The sequence below is a fragment of the Ranitomeya imitator genome, chromosome 7 (assembly GCF_032444005.1).
Source record: "Ranitomeya imitator isolate aRanImi1 chromosome 7, aRanImi1.pri, whole genome shotgun sequence".
Classification (NCBI taxonomy): domain Eukaryota; kingdom Metazoa; phylum Chordata; class Amphibia; order Anura; family Dendrobatidae; genus Ranitomeya; species Ranitomeya imitator.
Genome location: NC_091288.1, coordinates 87459882 through 87482540, shown reverse-complemented (window position 1 = coordinate 87482540; position 22659 = coordinate 87459882). Strand labels below are relative to the sequence as shown.

The following is a 22659-nucleotide window of genomic DNA, read 5'->3' as shown; positions in this document are numbered from 1 at the left end:
TGTGCCCTGCTACACTACTGTACCCTGTGCTCCTACATAACTGTACTCTGCTAATTGGCCCCATGTGCTGCTGTGCCCCCTACACTACTGTACCCTGTGCCCCCTACATAACTGTACTCTGCTAATTGGCCCCATGTGCTGCTGTGCCATGCTACACTACTGTACCCTGTGCTCCTACATAACTGTACTCTGCTAATATGCCCCATGTGCTACTGTGCCCCCTACACTACTGTACCCTGTGCCCCATGTGCTGCTGTGCCACCTACACTACTGTACCCTGTGCCCCCTACACTACTGTACCCCATGTTCTGCTGTGCCCTCTGCAATACTGTACTTTGTGCCCCATGTGCTGCTGGGCCCCTTACACTACTCTACCCTTTGCTGCTGTGCCCCTATAGTACTGAGCTCCATGTGCTGCTGTATCCTCTCCCCCATGCACCTTTTTGCCTTCTGCTTCATGCACTACTTGTCCCATTATTGTTGTGCCCTGTGTATTATGGTGCCTTGTGCCTCCTGTACTACTATGCCCCACGTGTTGTGGTGCGCTGTGCCTCCTGTACTCCATGTATTGTGGTGCCCTGTGCCTCCTGTACTGCTGTGCACCATGTATTTTGGTGCCCTGTGCCTCTTGCACTGGTGTGCCCCGTGTGTTGTGCCCTGTGCAACCTGCACTGCTGTGCCCAGTGTATTGTGGCTGGAGGGTCCAATGTTACTTGTCCCTGCCCCAATGGTCAAGCAACCCATTGCTCCCAGGGGTCTGTGGCCCTCTAAGCGCCACATACTTGCTGAGTGTAACCTGGCAGCAGTGCCGTATTTGTCTCTAGTCTGTTGAGGGCACCAGGATGCGGGGGAGGGGGGGACACCTGAGCAAGGTTTTTTTTTCTTTTTATGTGGATAAGATGCCGGATCTGCCGCGAATAGCAAAAATCGCTGATGTGAAAGTAGCCTAAGGCTAGGGTCACAATGCGTTAGTGCAATCTGTTTAGCGCTAGCGGATTGCGCTAACGCAATTTTTTTTAAGGGGCCGCGTTTCGGGGTCGCGGTAACGTCCCCGCTCTCGCAGATCCCCGATCTGCGAGAGCGGAGAACGGACCTCGGGCGCGCCGCGGACGCTGCAAACAGCGTCCGCGGCGTGCCACAAAACACCAGCGCGTCGCTAGCGCGTGCCGAAAATGGCACACGCTAGTGATGCACGTTCCCATTGCCGTGAATGGGCGCGCTAACGGACGCGTTGCATGGCGTTAATTTCGCTGTGCAACGCTGTCTGTTAGGCTAGGTTCCCATTGCGTTAATGGGACAACGCTTAGTCACTGCCGATAGTGTCATACTCACCAATGGGGGAGGCAGCACGAAAAGTGCCTAGGGCAGCAGAAACTCTAAATACGGCCCTGACCGTAGGTTAAAGATCATGAAGGAATTAACATGCCACTACCGTATCTGATACCTGACTCTGGTATTGCATAAAGTCTTGATTTTATACAAGAAACATATCTAATTGTGTGTAAAATGTGTTTGGTCTGGTTGTCTTACCTGGTAGGTTTTAAAAGAGCTCTTGACCAAACCGAGTTCTTTATGTAGCTCATCTATACACAAAGACACAAAAACAGTTCAGAGAGTTATCGTATATTTAATACTTATTACAACTAATTGTACTTGTATCCAGACACAATATATTCTGGGCTTTGTAAACCTTTCATATTCCTTTAGGAACCTATAAAGTATGAGGTTACTTTGTACTTTGAAATGTTGCCTGTATAGCCTGTGCGAGGGGACACTATAGGGGAAAAGAAGTAGTGGAGGAGAGGCAAAAGCTGGTTTCACAGATCTGTGTTTCGCTTTCACACTGTGAGCAGCCTCATAGGCATATTATGTGACTGTGGAGTTTGGGTCAGGACACTGGTAGACGATCTCTGCATTGAGGTCCAAGTATAGGCTGCTGAACAAGAATATGTGAAACTGGCCTAAAAGTGTAAGTATTGGCTACAGAGCCTTCAAGTTGGTTGATTTCCAAATCGTTGTCTCATAGCCAGAAATTGACAAGTAAAAGCAGTAAGGATGGGCATTTGCAAGAGAGCCAGAGATATGTGTCAGCAAGGAGATTGGTTCATCGCCAGGAAGCACCAGGTACACCAACAGCACACTAAACCAAAAAATAACAGCGACTGTGCTGTTCTAGTTTTGTTTTTTTTAAAGATATTACTAAAGATATTATATCATTCATTGTTCTGCAACTTATCTACTGTGAATATAAAAACAATTCAGTAAAAGGAAGAATTCAACCAACAGTGATTTGCCTTGATGTGGATCTGTCACCAGACTTTGCAATACCTGGGGAGGTTTGTGCACTTCCTTTGAAAATCCATTTTAGGAAGGCAATAATAAAGAGGACCTGAGCAGGTTAAGTGAACCCCATCATGGAACAGTAGCTGCAGAGCTGAAAAAAAGCAAAGTACTTATTTTTAACATTTCTAATCTCCATTGTGGAGATATTAGCTTGTAAAGTTTATGTTATAATTTATATTATAGTCCAACTAGGTGTTACAGAGCTTTGTTTCTGGGGCGTCTACTTCTTCCCCTGCATGACATTGACCAATAATAAGCAAGCAGCAACATACAGGTGAAAGAAGAACATACTCCTACAACAGCTTAGAGCAAGTTTCTCAGTGTGAAACATATAACACAAGACAGTCTGCTCTCCGCAGTGATAATATTTATCAGAGCTGTGTGTGATTACCAAGCGCTGGAAGTACAGAAGATATTACTAACATCTATCAGCCTTCATATCAAGGCAGTCAGAGTAGGGGAGGGGCACTACAGCAGAACTGAGCTTTGTCTCAATACAACACCTTTGCAGCTCTCCTCTCACAGTACTTTCAGTCCTTCCCCCACATAGATTGATGTTAGATGAAAGCTGCATTTTTAGTAATCACACACAGCTTTGCTCTGCTGTAGCACTTTATAGTTATACAGAGCTCTGCAGTGAGACAAGTGAGGAGAGCAGACTGTCTTTCATTTCAAATGTCATACTGAGAAACCTTATCTAAGATTATGTAGGGCTTGTTACTTTTTACCCTTTATGTTGCTGCTTGATAATGATTGGCCAACCTCATGCAGGGGAAGAGGTACAAGCCCCCAGAAAAGAATCCCTGGTAACGCTCAGTTGGGCTTATTAAAAATCATAACAAACTCTACAAGCTAATATCTCAGCAACAGAGATAGTCAATTTAAAAATAAAAACTATGTTTCATTCATCTCTGCAGCCATTACTTCCTAGTATTGCCAGTTTAACATGTTAAGACTGGTGAAAGGTCCTCTTAAAATACAAATGCAAGTAAGCATCTCACAGCTATTCTGACATGGAATTACAGTACAAATACAGCAGCCTCATCTGGACCAATATGCAGTGTTTGTACGCGTTTACATGCGTTTTTTTCACCACTTGCGGATGCGTTTTAAATGCTGCGGATTTAAACGCAAATGTGAAACCAGCCTTAAAGGGAATCGTCACCAGGTTTTCCAACTATAAACTACAACCACCACCTTTATCACCTATTTTGCAGCCTAGAAACCTGCGAAGTCTCAAAAATATATTTTAGAATACCCTCATAAGGCACGGTCGAGTCTGATGGGTGTCGCTGGTCGTGCTCAGTGACTCCTCTATTCCTGCAATAACTGTCCTTCTGCCCTGCTTCCTGTGTCCCAAGGATAAACAGTCGCACTCAGAGTTCCTTTAAGTTGCAAACAATTTAGAATTTTATTTTCAAAACACCAAAATTAAATGATTCACAGCAGTTTAGACAATAAGGTATTCCAATGGTATAAGGTAACGTTTCAACCCACTGGGTCTTTATCAAACCTTACTCATAGTAGAAAGGCAAGGAGAGGAAATATTTCAAATATTTCATGAGAGGTGCGGGAGTCCCATTAGGGGCTACTTATATTCTGCATCAGGAGACTGCAGTGAATCATTTAATTTTGGTGTTTTGAAAATAAAATTCTAAATTGTTTTCAACTTAAAGGAACTCTGAATGCGACTGTTTATCCTTGGGATTACATTTTGTGGAATAACTCCACGTTCAGTCAGCACCACCGTAGCAAGAGTGCGTGTCTTTTTCTTTTCTACTGCTTCCTGTGTTCTACGTCATCCACACAGCTCTTCTAATGTCACTACTGCATAGGCGTACTCTTTGCCAAGCTGAGAGCAGAGTAAGTTGGAGCGCCCCGTCAGGGCAAGGGGGTTACTTGGTAATGGTGGCTGACCCGGTCCATGGCCCTGGGACGTCTGTATAAAAGGGAAAGGTCATTAAAGGGATAAGGTTAATGTTCGTGACGCCATCTGTGGTATTCAGTCAGGGTGACCGACGCTGCTTTAAGGGGTCCGCTGGGGTGATGGTATAGCAGCTAGATGGTATACCTTCCCACAGGTGAAATGTATCCCCAGAGCTTCCCAGTATGTAGATGGTAGAATGGTTAGAGGTGCAGTGAAGAATGAGGACACAGGATTGCAGTCTCTTTACCTTGTTTACTGCTGGTTTCAGCAGCCACAGTCCAGGGCACCAGATCACAGGGCAGGTAGAGTCCGGCCGGTTTGGAGGCAAGTCCAGAGTCCCCTTGTCCAGGTGGAACTCAATAGCCTTCCCTTGCGTTGCAGTGGTGTAGTCCCTTACTGCATAAGCTTCAAATAAGGTCCCTACAGATGTGGTGTTTCTATCTCTGTCCCCCGTAGTCGGATAGGACAAAACCCGTATGACTGGTGGCTTGAGGCGGTTTATAAAGACTATAGCATGCCCCGGCCTCTGAGGGGTGCCACAGTGCCTCTTGGGTGTAAGTGCAGACAGGTAACGTGCAATTAAACAAAGGTGCCCTCTCGACCAACAGAGGGCGTACCTCTAGGTCCAAACACGAAAACCAATAAAGACGTGTACTGGGTAATGCAACCAACTAAAATATAAGTATAACACAAGGTAATAAATAGAGAGTTCCAAACCAGAGCAGTTAGAGGTATCAAAAAGCGATCATTTATTTCTCAAATATATAAATACAAATACATAGGACAACAAAAGGGTGAATGAAGAAATAGCAGCTACAAAGATCAGTATATAAAGATGGAAGAAAATACTGATAAAGACACATAAAAAATCCAAAACAACCCTGTTGCGTATACACTCATAGGCAGATACTCAATAACTAGAGTGGGTAAAAAAATCAGAGGAAAAATGCCAAACATCTCAATAGAGATACAAAATACCCATATCACTAGATAAATCGCATATATACAGGACTGCCTAAATAGGCAAAGCCCTGTAAATGTAATATGGAGAGCATAAATAGATACAACAGGTATGCCGCTCAGATGACTACCGGGATAATGTGCAGGCACTATACAGTACTATGAAAATACCTTGGGTCATACTGAGGATCAGAAATCAGACTGCCGTGGTGCTGCAACAGGGAAGAAGGAGAGCCTCGACGCGCGTTTCGCCATCGGTGGCTTCGTCAGGAGGCGTAGTTAGTGTAGGAAGGGGCCGGGGTATAAGTAGGGACCCTAGGGGGCTCATGAGCCAATCGGCGCACAGCTCGGCATGATGTGATTGCCCGCAGCCGGCGGGCGCCGCCGCGCGCCGGGCAGTATGGGCGGGAGGACAAACGTCATCTCCGCCCATCTCCACGGCAACGTGCAATTAGCTGTCCTGCCGGTCTCTGAAGTAAGGTGTAGAGGTTGTTATTACCTTGGTGTTCCGGCTACCGGTTATCTGCGCCTCAGAAGGAGGCAGCCTGCTTGGGGCTGGTCCTCTTCTGGTATCCTCTCCTGTGCTTTGCTTTCCTGCACGCTCACTGCAACGTATTCTGCTTTCTGAAATGTCTCCTTCTGGGAGCTGCAGCTCTGGGGCATGCACAGCTCCGTGGACCCTCTGTCCTCCTCAGACGGATGTCTGGAACTTTCTGCCTTTCCCTACAGACTACCAGTTCTATATATATGCGGAGTCACCTAGTAAATAGGATCAAAAGCTCCCCCTGGTGGCCTGGAGTGTGAAAATGTTGCACGCTTGTGGTACCTGGATGCAGTTATCCTTCCTTGCCTCCAAACGTAGCATCAATCTCCCCGAGAGGAAAGCAATGCCACTGTGACGACCAGGACCCTGGGGATCCACAAATGCACTGTAATGCGTGGGTCACAGCTATGTACGCCTGCGCAGGGGCGAGATTATGGATGTTGTGTGGATGACGTAAGATACGTCATCCACATGAAGCAGGACAGAAGGATGGCAATTGCAAGGATAGAGGAGGCGCCAAGAAAGACCAGACGCCCATTGGACCACACTGCATCATATGAAGGGAATATAAAAGGTAATTTTTGGGCTCTGGTTGGAGGCTTATATGTGGATTGCTAGACTACTGTATAAGAGGCAGTGAAGGTGGTGGCCATAGTTTGTATTGGGAAAACCTGGTGACAGATTACCGTTATCAAAGAAAATTATATTTTCCTACTAACTAATTTTCAGATAAACTCACGGTAATGCAAACTGTAAAGACTTCCTGTCTGCCATATTTATGCAAAGCTTCCACAAACTAATAATTGTGCCATATGTTAGGCTACGTTCACATTTGCGTTGCGTCGGGCGCAGCCGCGGCGACGCATGCGTCATGCGCCCCTATATTTAACATGGGGGGCGCATGGACATGCGTTGCTCTTGCATTTTGTGACGCATGCGTCACTGTGGTGCATGCGTCAGGGTGCAGAGGACGCTGCATGATGCAGTTTTTTCTGCGCCAAAAACCATGCAAAAGTGAACGCATGCGTCACAAAACGCTGCGTTGTGCATGCGTTTACATTTACATTGTGCGTTGCGTCACCGACGCAGCACCGCACAACGCAAATGTGAACTTAGCCTTACAAGATTATGTCCGATTACCATATTTGCTTTCAGCTTCTTCCTTCTCCTGTGCCAGTTGTGCACGGTCCTCCTGTTGAAGGCTAAGCAGCTCAGCAGCGTGTTTCTCCTTCAGGGTCCTACACATACAATACAATTAATTGCAATACACATATGTAATATAATTTTCAGTCGAGGATATCAACAATATTACTTAAGTCTGTCAGTCATTAATATTTTTGTTCAAAACTAAAACTTGGCATTCGTATATGATTAAAATGATGATTTTTTTATGATGGAAGCAATCCCGACAACAGCAAAAGACGATTTGGTTGATAAAGTGGACCTTCATCAATATATCTATTGCACAGCAACACCTCTTAGTTTGTGCCAAGGGAATAGTGCAGTATCCACTGAGGCATGAATAGAGCGCTTATTTTCCTGTGGCAAGTTTTAGGTTTACTGAACAAAGGGATAGGACCGTACTTGAGTACAGACCAACTGTAACGGTCGTGTTGTATCACTCTTCAATTAATATTTTTGTGGACATTTAATTATTTTGTTTCTAGATTTACTCCGTTTATATACAGCCACAGCCAAAGACGATAACAGCTGATCGGTGGTGTTCCGAGGGTTGGGCCCCCACCAGGCTCATATCGATTATTCTGACCTAAGAGTGCACTCAGACAGCTGCATGAATTGGAGCAAGATCGCAACGCAGCGCACGGACTGGTCAGCGGCTCTCCTGACCCGAACTTCAAGTATTTCTATGCAGCTGTCACGCTCGGGTCGAGAGAGGTGCTGGCCAGTCCGTGCACTGCATTCCGATCTTGCTACGATGTATATGACCCTAAAGATAGATAACTAATAACTAAGTAGTGGACCACCACTTTAACAACCATTTACTATAAAACAATGCTTCTAACATACAGTACAGACCAAAAGTTTGGACACACCTTCTCATTTAAAGATTTTTCTGTATTTCCATGACTATGAAAATTGTACATTCACACTGAAGGCATCAAAACTATGAATTAACACATGTGGAATTATATACTTAACAAAAAAGTGTTAAACAACTGAAATTATGTCTTATATTCTAGGTTCTTCAAACTAGCCACCTTTTGCTTTGATGATTGCTTTGCACTCTCTTGGCATTCTCTTGATGAGCTTCAAGAGGTAGTCACCGGGAATGGTCTTCCAACAATCTTGAAGGAGTTCACAGAGATGCTTATGCCACGCCCTCCGATACTTACCTGTCCGGCCGGCGCGCTCCCGACATGGTTCCTCGCTGCATTCCGCCTGGCTTCTCGGGCTCACGGCACTTCGTGCATGCGCCATAACCCCTCTTCCGCCGCCAGGGGTTCTAAAGGTCGTGACCCGGTGGCTCCGCCCCAATATGGCGGCACCCACCGGGTATTTCTGTTCGGCGTTTACCCAGGTAAGATGCCTGTGTATCTTCGTCGTAGCGGCGCCTGCTTATCCCACGTTTTCCTCTACATCCTCAGGCCCCGTGCCTCTGCTACTTTCCCTCGCTAGCCCTGTGCCATTTCCCTAGCTTGGTTATCTTGTCCATTCCACTCCCTTGCTTCATCCTTGCCCTGTCCTTTTTGTCTTCCCTGTGACTCTGTAGCCCATTAGCATACCGGCCGTTTACTATTTGTTTCTTCCTTTCCAGCTTCCAGCCACCCTCAGTTCCCAATTCCTTCTTGTTTCCTGTTACTGCCTATCTTCGTTTTTTGCCCCAGTCATCCCTTTGGCTCGGGCAGTTGTGGTTCCATCCCCATTGGGCCTGCTCCTAACACTCCGTGTATAGGGGGTGGATCCATCTGGTTCACTCGTAATCGGGGGCACTGGAGCCGCGACCCAGAGGGTCCACTTTTGGGTTTCTTCCCTTAGTTTCTCATTCGTGACAGCTTAGCACTTGTTGGCCCTTTTGCCTTCACTCTGCGGTCCAGCTCACCCCAAACCATCTCAATTGGGTCCAGGTCTGGTGACTGTGGAGGCCAGTTCATCTGGTGTAGCACCCCATCACTCTCCTTCTTGGTCAAATAGCCCTTACACAGCCTGGAGGTCTGTTTGGGGTCATTGTCCTGTTGAAAAATAAATGATGGTCCAACTAAACGCAAACCGGATGGAATAGCATGCCGCTGCAAGATGCTGTGGTAGCCATGCTGGTTCAGTATGCCTTCAATTTTGAATAAATCCCCAACAGTGTCACCAGCAAAGCACCCCCACACCATCACACTTCCTCCTCCATGCTTCACGGTGGGAACCAGGCATGTAGAGTCCATCCGTTCACCTTTTCTGCGTCGCACAAAGACACGGTGGTTGGAACCAAAGATCTCAAATTTGGACTCATCAGACCAAAGCACAGATTTCCACTGGTCTAATGTCCATTCCTTGTGTTCTTTAGCCCAAACAAGTCTCTTCTGCTTGTTGCCTGTCCTTAGCAGTGGTTTCCTAGCAGCTATATTACCATGAAGGCCTGCTGCACAAAGTCTCCTCTTAACAGTTGTTGTAGAGATGTGTCAGCTGCTAGAACTCTGTGTGGCATTGACCTGGTCTCTAATCTGAGCTGCTGTTAACCTGCGATTTCTGAAGCTGGTGACTCAGATAAACTTATCCTCAGAAGCAGAGGTGACTCTTGGTCTTCCTTTCCTGGGGCGGTCCTCATGTGAGCCAGTTTCTTTGTAGCGCTTGATGGTTTTTGCCACGGCACTTGGTGACACTTTCAAAGTTTTCCCAATTTTTCGGACTGACTGACCTTCATTTCTTAAAGTAATGATGGCCACTCGTTTTTCTTTACTTAGCTGTTTTTTTCTTGCCATAATACAAATTCGAACAGTCTATTCAGTAGGACTATCAGCTGTGTATCCACCAGACTTCTGCACAATACAACCCCATTTATAAGGCAAGAAATCCCACTTATTAAACCTGACAGGGCACACGTGTGAAGTGAAAACCATTCCTGGTGACTACCTCTTGAAGCTCATCAAGAGAATGCCAAGAGTATGCAAAGCAGTCATCAAAGCAAAAGGTGGTTACTTTTTAAGAACCTAGAATATAAGACAGAATTTCAGTTATTTCACACTTTTTTGTTAAGTATATAATTCCACATGTGTGAATTCATAGTTTTGATCCCTTCAGTGTGAATGTACAATTTTCATAGTCATGAAAATACAGAAAAATCTTTAAATGAGAAGGTGTGTCCTAACTTTTGGTCTGTACTGTATATAGTTATATTAATGAATAATAAAGCTGCACTAATCAGGGACCACTTACATATCAGACAGAGGCCTACCTGATCTCTTCCTCTTTTTCAGTTGTTAGCTCCAGAACCGTTTTCTTCAATTCTAGGCCCATCTAACAAAAACATACAAAACTACAATTAAAGGAAGGTGGGTTACAAGATACAAGTCTAATACTAAGATTTTTTTTTTTTTTTTTATAAAGTGGGTTAATATAGATTAGAAGTCAGGTCTCCATTTGGGAGTGGACATGCAATACAGACTTACTCTATACAGCTGCTATAGGGGAATGGTGAAGACTGGCCAAGCCCTGGATGACATTGGTTTACTTGCGGTAGGACTCCCCTCTCTAGAGTTGGCATGTTGTAAAAGAAGGCATGGAAGGGGAACAATTTTCATCCTAGGCTAGTGTAACACCCCAGGTAACCGGTTGTTACAGTGATGTTGCCTTCCCTTCGGGGAGGGTAATATCATGCATGGAGGCAATAGAGTTCTCTTTACCAGGTAAGGCACCCACATTCCAAATCCAGACCAAAAGGGGGAGCTCAGGACCCGAATTCAGGGGAGCTTCCCTTAGATCAGTGTTCCCCAAATCCGGTCCTCAAGAGCCACCAACAGGTCATGCTTTCATAGTATTGCACAGGTGATAATTGCATCACCTGGACAAGCAAGAATTCAATCACCTGTTCAAGACTATGGAAATCCTGAAAACATGACCTGTTGGTGGGTCTTGAGGACTGGAGTTGGGGAACACTGCCTTAGATATAGGCTTCCTGGTGTGGAGGAGGAGGGAGACAGTTGGTCCAGAGAGACCAAGGAGAGCAGATGTCTAGGAGAGATGCAGAGCAGACAGTAGAGCTGGCAGCCAGGATTGAGCTGCAGCTCCAGGAAGGATAGAGAACCCGAGAGGTTGAATGTGGTGGAGCTACAGAGGAAAGGAGCAGAGGAGAGATAAAGGCCTCTGAGTGGAACTGCGACCGGTCACCCTCAGAACCAGAGCGTAGAAACCGAGCACCGGGAGCCCAAGGCTTTAGTGGGACTCCAGGACACTTAGAAGAACTGGAGGGCTAAAAATCTTAAGTGATCGGCCCGCACCACACCTGAGACGCAGCAGCACCTGAATTGCCTGGGGCATGATAGAGTCCCTGTAAAACGGCTCAAGCTGCCCGCCATGCAGGTACCTGTTCCAGGACAGGGGAAAAGAGGACTTTGCCAGTAAGCTTCAGGCAGCAGGGACCTCATACAACAGCGCAAGGAGGAAAGGCTCACGGACCTCAACTGGGAAGGAGATTCTCCCATTGCCTCTGAGCCAGCTGAACCACAGGACACCTGTACCTGGTACCCTGGGATGCGGACTACTACCACCAGTAAACCAGGTAAAGACTTTACAACTTGTGTCCTCCATTTATTCGTCGGCATACAACATCCTTGCCACACACCTTGGGAGCCCTGGGGACCCTGCTTCACCTGTGGGAAGCATCACCATCCAGCCGCCATGCCATCATCAGAGGACACCTTTGAGCGGCGTCGGTCCCTAATGACCGAGAACCACTTTTGGTGTCACGAACAATAGACTTTATCACCAAAATTCCCCTTAAAGACCGTTCCCCTTTTAGTGAGCGCCCAGGGCCACGGACCAGGTCCCAGCCACCGTGACATCCCCTTTAAGACGGGACCCGGTACCGAGTACCCCACGGCCCTGGCGGGCATTCCACTATGGGAGCCTCTCTTGCATCATTGCCCCCCAAAAGATTAATGGTTTAATAAATTTTATTGAAAATTTTCAAGTATTTAAGAGTTGTATAAAAATAAACACAGACCATGGGGAAAGGAAAGGAGAAAGAGAAGGGCATTAGGGAGTGCATATATCGCCTAGATGCAGACGTAGACTTCTACAATCCACTTGTGTCCCCTTTTCGCTTTGGGATTAAGTGTGAAAACCAATATGATAGAGAAGATCAAAAGTCCGTCCAGTATGTGGCATCATCATCAGATCTGGTCCTCAAGTGATTGATCTGAAATGATTGTATGAAGGAGGGGCAGCAGTAAAGAAATAAGGAGATGGGTGGGAAACAGTGGAGCGGGGTGCTGATTACCCTACTTACTATCTCTTAGTGCATTGTTGAAACAAATCTGTTTTTACAGCGGTTAGTATGGCCGGACCTCTCCAACACCGCAGAGGCAATTTTGTACTTTTGTTACTGTAAGATCCTTTTCACCTCATTATAATAATTTGCTTCTTCACACAGAGTCAATACATGGTATTGTTATCCATAACTATTTTACAGAATTTCTGATTGTGTAATTACACGTTATGAAAGAGCTGACAAAAGAAATAAAGTCACAACCTTCGGTCCCAGCGATCGTGAAATGAAACCCCTCAGATCTTTATTGGGCTGTAAATGTCAAATTTAGGTCACAAACATATCTCACAAATAAGGAGCATGAGAAAATCTCAAGGTTTGGCATAACATACATATAAAATGGATCTCTATTGCAGCAATAAACTAATAAAGTCCATATCACTACATCTTATACATTGTATAGTACAGGTAGGAAAACATGGAGGAATTTCCCTGTGTTGGTGCCAAAGCCAACGTAACATTTTGTCATCAACAGGGATTTATTGTGAGTCCAGTGTCTGAGATTTTCAGCATTAAAGCCTGTGTAGTGCTGAAATAGGTACCGCTGCCCCTCGGAGCACTGGAGTAAGAGCTGGGGGTCCCTGGACACAACTAAGGAAAGAAATCCAGCGCAGGAGAGTACATATGATGTGGCAGCAAATAGCATCATGCTTAGGTTTAAAAAATTACATATGAGCCATTGGTGATTGTGGGAGGGAAAATGTATCGGAACAAAATGGAGGAAGTAAGTATATTATAGCTGCTTAATTTGGGGGCCCACTGCACTTGACACCTCCATAAATGGTGGCTACAACTGAATTAACCACTAGGCACTGGAGGTCCAGTGTATAGGGTGCCACCTTGTAAAAGGCGGCAACACCTTGCAGTAGTCAAATGGAATTTTTGTATTTTCTTTTTACCAACTCCCCTCCCCTGCTGAAATTACTAGTACATCTACTGTCTTTCTGGTTGGAGAGGAGAAGACTGAACATTTTGGAGGAGGATGGGGCAGCAGTCAGCAGAGGTTGGTGCTCCACTAATCAGTGCACCGCCCACCCAGCTCTGCATATTCAAGCAAGTTCCACCCCTGAGGACCGAGGCTAACTCTTGAACAGACTTGTGCAGAACACTGTGTAAGTGGAGTGCAATAAATGTTTGCAGGGATGTGATTGCTATTGCAGAAGGAGGAGGACACAGACTGCCAAATCCTGAGGGAAAAGAAGAGCTCTACTCAATTCTGCTCAATCTACCACATCATCACAAAACTTGTCCATGCACAGCACAGGCATTCTTGATGTTGGCTCCTTGTGCCACCATTCATCCTGCGTGACTGAACCTAAGGGCAGTTGGTACGATGACGTCCCTAGATGCTCTCAGCATGGAACATAAATCCACATGGAGCACAGACTGGAGCATTTGGGAATGGTGTTTTATTAGTACTTGAAGTTGGCTGTGGGGACATCATACTGTGTGGGAGGCTGAGGGGGCCGTGAAACTGTGTGTGAGGACATCTTAATGTGGAGGGGTTCACTATTGGATTATCATACTGTGTGCAGGGACATTTTTGTTGACATCATACCCCGTAGGGGGCCATAAAGGTGGAATTGTAGTGGGTTAGAGAATTATAAAAGCACTCCTCCTATCAACAATGTTATCCTCTTATTATATATCAATCATCATATTACATAGCACTGTGTACTTACAATTGCTCATTTTGCCTTTCTAACCAGCTAATTTTTCTCTTTTCTCTGCTGTATGTAGAAACAGGAAGTTTCTTGTCTCTGCATTTATCATTCCCCTCTTCAAGTTCTGACCTACCTTCTTCCTCCTCTCCTTGCCAGGGGCTTTTGCAGTGACTCATGTCTCATGCAGGGAAAAATGACCTGTTTTTACATAGAGCTTAGAAGGATTCAGCTAGTCCGTTTTTAATCATGTCATGCCCCAGACCTAATGGAAAAGAGAAGAATTAACTGGGTAGAAAAGCAAAATGAGCAATTGTAAGTACACAGTGCTATGTAATATGATTGCAATATATTAAGAGGATACAAACTTTGATGGGAGGAGGAGGAGTGCTTCTTTATGGGACTTCAATAGGGGCATAATTACTGTGTAGATGCTGCAATATCTGTCACTCTCCCGGTCTTTTAAAGTTGGGAGGAGTTGGAAAATATTGAGGAGTTTCTTCTGCGACTGCACTTTTACTCTGATGAATATTTATTTGGGGCGTGGAGGGAGGCCCTAATATGACTTTTACCATTGGGCCTCATGATTTCTATGTACACCCCTGGTGGAGTGTATATGTCATTCTGAATAAGGGAGGGGAGTAATTACACTAATATGTAATGTATGATACATACTGTATATAGACTGCTTATTTTCAATGTATAGAGTGCTTAGTGACTTCTAATATGCTTTACAGTAGGCTGTATATAACTCGTATAGTTGCCATAAACTCAAGATAAAACATTTACCATACTTACTTTTTTCTGGGTTCGCTCATGTTCTGATATCTCTTGCTCCAGCAGGGCAGTTAGTTTAGCAATTTGTTCCTGTAGATCTTCCACAATATTTCCTCTGCAAGCGCAAAGATCATATATGAGATCTGCAGCTTTTAACTCAAACTATCTACTTTACTACTACAACAGTCAGCAGTATTTCTGGCTATTTGGCAGAGATATTCCACACTTGGCCACAGCTGCCATAAGAGAGCAGGTCTTGCTCTTAATGGCACCCTAAATAGGTGTTGGATGCGGTTTGTAGTGTTCAATAGCACTTACTTGATTAGATTAATATAAGTAAATTAAAGACTCTCTTTATCAAAGGGGATTGCCAGCATTCTTTTAATTAAGCTTTATTCTTATATGATAGAAAAGTTATACAGCTTCCCAAAATACCAAGAGAGCTGCAAGTGCAAAGTCCCACCTCGAAGCACTTGCAACTCATTCACATAAGATTTCAACGTTAAAACTAATTTTTAAAAACAAGTTATATATTTAAAGGGAATCTGTCACCAGGTTTTTGCCACCTAATCGAGAGCAATAAGAGCAACATTATGTAGAGACAGAGACCCCGATTCCTGTGATGTTTCACTTACTAGGCTGCTTGCTGTAATTTTGTTAAAATCAATGTTTCACCAGTAGGAGATATCACTAGAGGAGCAGTAAACCTGCTGCCATATTCATGTTCAAAGTCTATGTATAACCCCACCCCTATCACAGATTGCCAGTTTTCTGGCCATCTGCAGTGCACACAGACAGTGGTATGGGCGGGGTTCAGTGTCATAACTAGAATCAGATGGGCCCCGCTGCAAAATTTGGACATCCCCACCCTCCCCTGCATGTTGGTCAGATATATGGGACCCTTTAGTGTTATAATTCCAATATGGACATAAGAGTTGCTCCTCCCTCCCCTATTATGTAATAATGTCATCCTGGGCCTCTTCCAGGTATATATTCCCCCCCATCATGGTCCCCTTCCTGGTACACATGTCCCCCACCCTGATGTATGTTCAAACATTCTGGTATATGGTCCCTCATCCTGGTATATGTACCCTCATTTTGGTATATGTTCTTCCTTCTTGGTATATCTTCCCCCATCCTGGTATATTTTTCCCATCCTGGTATATTTTCCCCATATTTTCCCCATCCTGGCATATGACCCCCATCCTGCCGGCCCCACTGTTGCTCAAGGCACAGAAAAAAAACAAAACAAACGCTCCTACTCCCGCTCCCTCTGCTCCCATGCCACGCAGTCTTCTGATTTCAGCGTCCAAGCAACGGGAGCTGCCATGTGCCCCCAATCATGGGCACGCTTACGACAGCTGCTGGCCCCTAATTTGCCGGCAGCGTGTATTGTGGCGCATGTACCCAGAGAGTTCGTGCGCTGCAATACACTTTAGCTAGATGTGAGTCCAAGGAGGCATATCCAGCTAAAATAGAGGTTGACATCAGGGGGCTCCTCACCCTCATGGGCCCAGTTGTGGTGGTGGCAACCACTGCGACCGTGGTCACTATGCCGCTGGTGGGATTATACAGAACTCAGCATTCAGAGAACTCGTAGATCTACAGCAAATGAAAAAAATATTTTATAAAAACTGCAGCAAGCAGCGTAGTAAGTGACACATCAATGGAATCAGGGTCTCTGGCTTAGGAAGAGAAGCCAACTCCTGGAGACAGAATCCCTTTAATTATTATTAAAGCACTTGTACATACATGCCAATAGTTTGAAGTATAAAATCCTCATGACAGGTTCCCTTTAAATACTAATGTTTGTCAAATAGCGCCTTGAGTTTTTCCACTTACTCACAATAAATGTGTGTGGCTTTCTCCGTGTATTTACCAAATGTTTTATGTTTATTCTATAGAAAAAAATTTAAGTTTACAGAAATTCAATAGCACAAAGCTCAGACTACTCCAGTGCTGTTGTGCACAACTTTTTGTTCTCTCAAATTATATGCTTGTTCTATTGAATCTTGCAAAGTTTATTGAAAAGACATTTAAGAAGTTGGCACAACTGCACAGGTTCATTATTATATAAACTTTTTTTTTACCTTCCCTTGACTGATTTCTCTCTCTTATTTGGCTTCTGCACATCTTCTTCTTCGGCATATCTGTGGAAGGTACAATTAGCAGTAACATCATACAGAAGAATACCTTCATATATTGAGCATTTACATGGATGTCTCAGATAGCACAAAGAGGAAGTCTGCTGGTTGCAAAGCTATACCATAGATTTACATCAGAGGCGTAGCTAGGGTTTTGGTTCAGGGGACGAAGCTTCTGAGTGGGCCCCTAATCAGGTAACCTTGATTACAACTGGGTGACGCACCCTAATACTGGAGGAGAACCTCAGCAGATGACAGCGATGTTACTGAAAATAATCTCTATATAAAGACCAATATCGATATTACAGCCATATGTTAGTGGTAGATACCAGTCCTACAGAATATATAAGTGATCACAGCACAGTTACAGATGGTGACTTACCGCTGACGTTCTTTCTGATGGAGTCGTCACTTTTCCCGTCTTTTCCATCTGGCCCAGACTAACACGACAACTTCTTCCAGCCACGACTCGGCTGCAGAGAAAACAACAAAGACACGTTTCACGCCTCATATTTTCAGCCATCACCATCTATTCCCAACCTGCACAAACTCCTCATCCTGCTGATACCCCAATACTGAGCCGCTGCTGCCGTATGTGTCCCTATTACTGCACCTGATACCCCAATACTGAGCCGCTGCTGCCGTATGTGTCCTTATTACTGCACCTGATGCCCCAATACTGAGCCGCTGCTGCCGTATGTGTCCCTATTACTGCACCTGATACCCAACAGCGGAGCTCCTGCAACCCTCAACCTACTGTCTCCTTCCCCATAATCCTGTAGAATGTAAGCCCGCAAGGGCAGGGTCCTCGCCCCTCTGTATCAGTCCGTCATTGTTAGTTTGTTTACTGTAATATCTGTAACTTGTATGTAACCCCTTCTCATGTACAGCACCATGGAATCAATGGTGCTATATAAATAAATAATAATAATAATAATACCCCAATACTGAGCCGCAGCTGCCGTATGTGTCCCTATTACTGCACCTGATACCCCAAATACTGAGCCGCTGCTGCCGTATGTGTCCCTATTACTGCACCTGATACCCCAAATACTGAGCCGCTGCTGCCGTATGTGTCCCTATTACTGCACCTGATACCCCAAATACTGAGCCGCTGCTGCCGTATGTGTCCCTATTACTGCCCCTGATACCCCAATACTGAGCCGCTGCTGCCGTATGTGTCCCTATTACTGCACCTGATACCCCAAATACTGAGCCGCTGCTGCCGTATGTGTCCCTATTACTGCCCCTGATACCGCAATACTGAGCTGCTGCTGCCGTATGTTTCCCTATTACTGCATCTCCTGTGTGGTTCTCTGTGCCCTCTAAATTCTAAAGCAACCCTCTAGAATATAGTAATGCTGGGCGCAAATGCCCTAGAAAACAGTGCCCATATTTTGTCCCCTAGAACGTAATATTGCCCTGTGTGCCCCTTTGATAGTCACAGTAAACTGAGTTCCCCTATAACAATAAGTGCCCACTTAACATTGAATAATGTCTCGAGTCTCCCCCCTTACAGCTCCCCTATACACAGTATGATGCTTATAATAATAATAATCTTTATTTTTATATAGCGCTAACATATTCCGCAGCGCTTTACAGTTTGCACACATTATCATCACTGTCCCCGATGGGGCTCACAATCTAAATTCCCTATCAGTATGTCTTTGAAATGTGGGAGGAAACCGGAGTACCCGGAGGAAACCCACACAAACACGGGGAGAACATACAAATATACACAGTATAATGCCCCCTCACTGTATAGTACCACCCACACATTATACTGACCCCCTTAGTAGCTCCAAACTGTTTCATGGCTCTAACACTGTAAGATGACCCCCTCACTTATTTCCACACTGTATGAGGGGCCCCTAGATAGCCTCCATATAGTATAATGCACAAGATAGTCCTTCATATAGTATAATGCACTCCCCATAGGCCTACTCTATATTGTACAATGCACCCCCATAGGCAGACTCTATAGCATAAGGCAGCCCCCATAGGCAAACTCTATAGTATAAGGCAGCACTCCATAGGCAGACGCTGTAGTATAAAACAGCACCACATAGGCAGACCCTGTAGTATAAGACAGCACCCCATAGGCAGACCCTGTAGTATAAGACTGCATACCATAGGCAGACTCTGTAGTGTAAGGCAGCATCCCATAGGCAAACTCTGTAGTATAATGCAGCACCACCATAGGCAGACTCTATAGCATAAGGCAGCCCCCCATAGGCAGACTCTATAGTATAAGACATTACCCCATAGGCAGATCCTGTAGTATAAGACAGCACCCCATAGGCAGACCCTGTAGTATAAGGCAGCACCCCCCCACACACAGGCAGACTCTGCAGTATAAGGCAGCACCCCCCCACAGGCAGACTCTGTAGTCTAAGGCAGCACTCCCCACAGGCAGACTCTGTAGTATAAGGCAGCACCCCCCCACAGGCAGACTCTGTAGTATAAGGCAGCACCCCCCCCACAGGCAGACTCTGTAGTATAAGGCAGCACCCTCCCACAGGCAGACTCTGTAGTATAAGGCAGCACTCCCCACAGGCAGACTCTAGTATAAGGCAGCACCCCCCCCCCCACTGGCAGACCCTGTAGTATAGGGCAGCACCCCCCACAGGCAGACTCTGCAGTATAAAGCAGCAAACCCCACAGACAGACTCTCTAGTATAAGGCAGCACCCCCTCACAGGCAGACTCTGTAGTATAAGGCAGCACCTCCCACAGGCAGATTCTGTGGTATAAGGCTACGGTCACACTATAAGTATTTGGTCAGTATTTCACATCAATATTTGTTAGCCAAAACCAGGAGTGGGTCTAAAATACAGACTTGGTGATGTGTTTCTATTATAGCTTTCCCCTCTGTTTGTTCCACTCCTGGTTTTGGCTAACAAATACTGATGTGAAATACTGACCAATTACTGATAGCGTGACCATAGCCTAAGGCAGCACTCCCCCCTACAGGCAGACCCTGTAGTATAAGGCAGCTCCCATTAAGAAAAACAATAAATACTCACACCTCTCTTCTTCCTGGTTCCTGTGCTGCTCCCGCTCACCTTCGGACCACGGGCGCCGGGCAGTGACATCATCGCGCCTTCTGTCAGTGTCGGTGACGTCAGACGCTGACAGGGGGATGATGGGAGAAGGAGCGCAGTGCTCCTTCCCTCATCAATGCGGTCAGCTGTATTGGCTAGATGCCAATACAGCTGACCCTGCGATGACAGGCGGGGGGCCCACTGCTGGTACCGCCCCGCCCCCCCCACGCCTGCTCTGGGGCCCATAGCGGCAGGGCGGCAGAGCAGGGAGAACGATTCTCCCTGCTCTGCCGCAAAATGTAACTGTATTGGCGCGCTGTGCACGCCAATACAGTTACAGTAGCGTAGCTCTGGGTGGGGTCCCTCTGAGCATCGGGCTCGGGGCGATGGCCCCATCTGCCCCCCCTAGTAGCTACGCTACTGATTTACATGCAATATATAATTGTACTTGCATCTTTACATTAGCAAAAAAACTTTTTTAAAGAGATAGATCCTACAGAAGCATATATAAAATTTATTGGACCTCATAGCAAAAGTCCCCGTTCAAAAAGATTATAGTATATACATATACAGTGGGGAAAGTAAGTATTTGATACACTTCCGATTTTGCCCGTTTTCCCACCGACAAAGAATAGAGAGGTCTGTAATTTTTATCATAGGTACTCTTCAACTGTGAAAGACATTAAAGTTTAGAGTATTAAAAAAAATCCAGAAAATCACATTGTATGATTTTTACATAATTAATTTGCATTATATTGCATGAAATAAGTATTTGATGCAAAAGAAAAAACAAAACTTAATATTTGGTACAGAAACCTTTGTTTGTAACTACAGAGGTCAGACGTTTCCTATAGTTCTGGACCACGTTTGCACACATTGCAGCAGGGATTTTGGCCCATCTTTTCATACAGATCTTCTCCAGATCTTTCAGGTTTTGGCTCTGTCGCTGGGTATAATTGAGTTTCAGTTCCCTCCAAATATTTTCTATTGAGTTCAGATCTGGAGACTGGTAGGTCACTCCAGGACCTTGAAATGCTTCTTACAGAGCCGCTCCATAGTTGTCCTGGTTGTGTGTTTCGGGTCATTGACATGCTGGAAGATCCAGCCATGATCCACCTTCAATGACGTTACTGAGGGAAGGAGATTGTTGGCCAAAATCTAGCAATACATGACCCCCGTCCATCCTTCCTTCAATACAATGCAGTCATCCTGTCCCCTCGCAGAAAAGCACCCCCCTAGTATGATGTTTCCACCGCCATGCTTCATGGTTGGGATGGTGTTTTTGGGGTTGCATTCATCCTTCTTTCTCTCAAACACGGCAAGTGGAGTTGATACCAAGAAGTTATATTTTGGTCTCATCTGACCACATGACCTCCCACGTCTCCTCTGGAACATCCAGATGGTGACTGGCGAAAGGGCATAGACATGTGTTGGCATGAGCAGAGGGACCTTACATGCCCTGCAGGATTTTAATCCATGACGATTTAATGGCTTACTAATGGTAATGTTTGAGACTGTGGCCCCAGCTCTCCTCAGGTCATTCAGCGGGTAATCCCGTGTAGTTCTGGGCTGATTCCGGACCTTTCTCACAATCATTCTTACCCCACGAGGCGAGATCTTGCATGGAGCTCCATACCAAGGAAGATTGTCAGTTATCTTGCACTTCTTCCATTTTTCAATTATTGTGCCAACAGTTGTTGCCTTCTCACCAAGCTGCTTGACTATTGTCCTGTAGCCCATCACAGCCTTTTGCAGGTCTACAATTATGTCCCTGGTGTCCTTAGCTCTTTATTCTTGGCCATGGTGGAAAGGTTGGAGTGTTATTAATTGAGTGTGTGGACAGGTAGCGAGTAGTGATGAGCGAATATACTCGTTACTCGAGATTTCCCGAGCACGCTCGGGGGTCCTCCGAGTATTTTTTAGTGCTGGGAGATTGTTGTCATCACCTCAGCTGAATGATTTACATCTCTTAGCCAGCTTGATTACATGTGGGGATTCCCTAGCAACCAGGCAACCCCCACATGTACTTATGCTGGCTAACAAATGTAAATCATTCAGCTGCGGCAATGAAAACTAAATCTCCGAGCACTAAAATAAATCTCCGAGCACTAAAAAATACTCGGAGGTCACCAGAGCGTGCTCTGGAAATCTCGAGTAACGAGTATATTCGCTCATCACTAGTAACGAGTTAAAACAGGTGCAATTAGTACAAATAACGAGTGCAGAGTAGGAGGGCTTCATAAAGAAAAACTAACAGGTCTGTGAGAACCAGAATTCTTGCTGGTTGGTAGGTGATCAAATACTTATTTCATGCAGCAAAATTCAATTAATTATTTAAAAATCATACAATGTGATTTTCAGTTTTTTTTCTGTATTCTGTCTCTCACACTTGAAGTGAATCTACGATAAAAATTGCAGACCTCTCTATTCTGTGTAGGTTTGAAAACTTGCAAAATCGGCAGTGTATTAAATACGTATTTCCCTACTTCCCCACTGTGTGTGTGGTGTGTGTAAATATTCAGCATAATAGATGAGGTCATATCTCCCAACTTTTTTAAATCGGGAGAAAGACGTATTGCAGAATGTACTGAGTAATTGTGCCCCATTAAATCCGATTGTGTTCTCACCCATGACACAGAACCCCATTCATGGCCATTATATAGTTTGATGCTCTCAAAAAATGTCCCCATCCACACACAGAATATAACACCCTCCGACCTGCTAGTATGTGAGCAAAGGGGCAAAGGGTCTGAAAACTTATGACTAT

The 22659-nt window shown here is 45.3% G+C and overlaps 1 protein-coding gene across 2 annotated transcripts in view; it reads right to left on the bottom strand.

The window, feature by feature from the left end:
• FLACC1 (flagellum associated containing coiled-coil domains 1) overlaps nt 1-22659 on the bottom strand; it is a 68055-nt gene that overhangs the window by 27476 nt on the left and 17920 nt on the right. For both annotated transcript variants that reach the window (XM_069733594.1, XM_069733593.1), the window contains exons 6-10: nt 16796-16855; nt 14727-14820; nt 10177-10238; nt 6915-7012; nt 1531-1583 (exon numbers count right to left, since the gene is read on the bottom strand). In XM_069733594.1, the coding sequence (XP_069589695.1) occupies nt 1531-1583; nt 6915-7012; nt 10177-10238; nt 14727-14820; nt 16796-16855 (367 nt within the window). The remainder of the gene's footprint in view (nt 1-1530; nt 1584-6914; nt 7013-10176; nt 10239-14726; nt 14821-16795; nt 16856-22659) is intronic.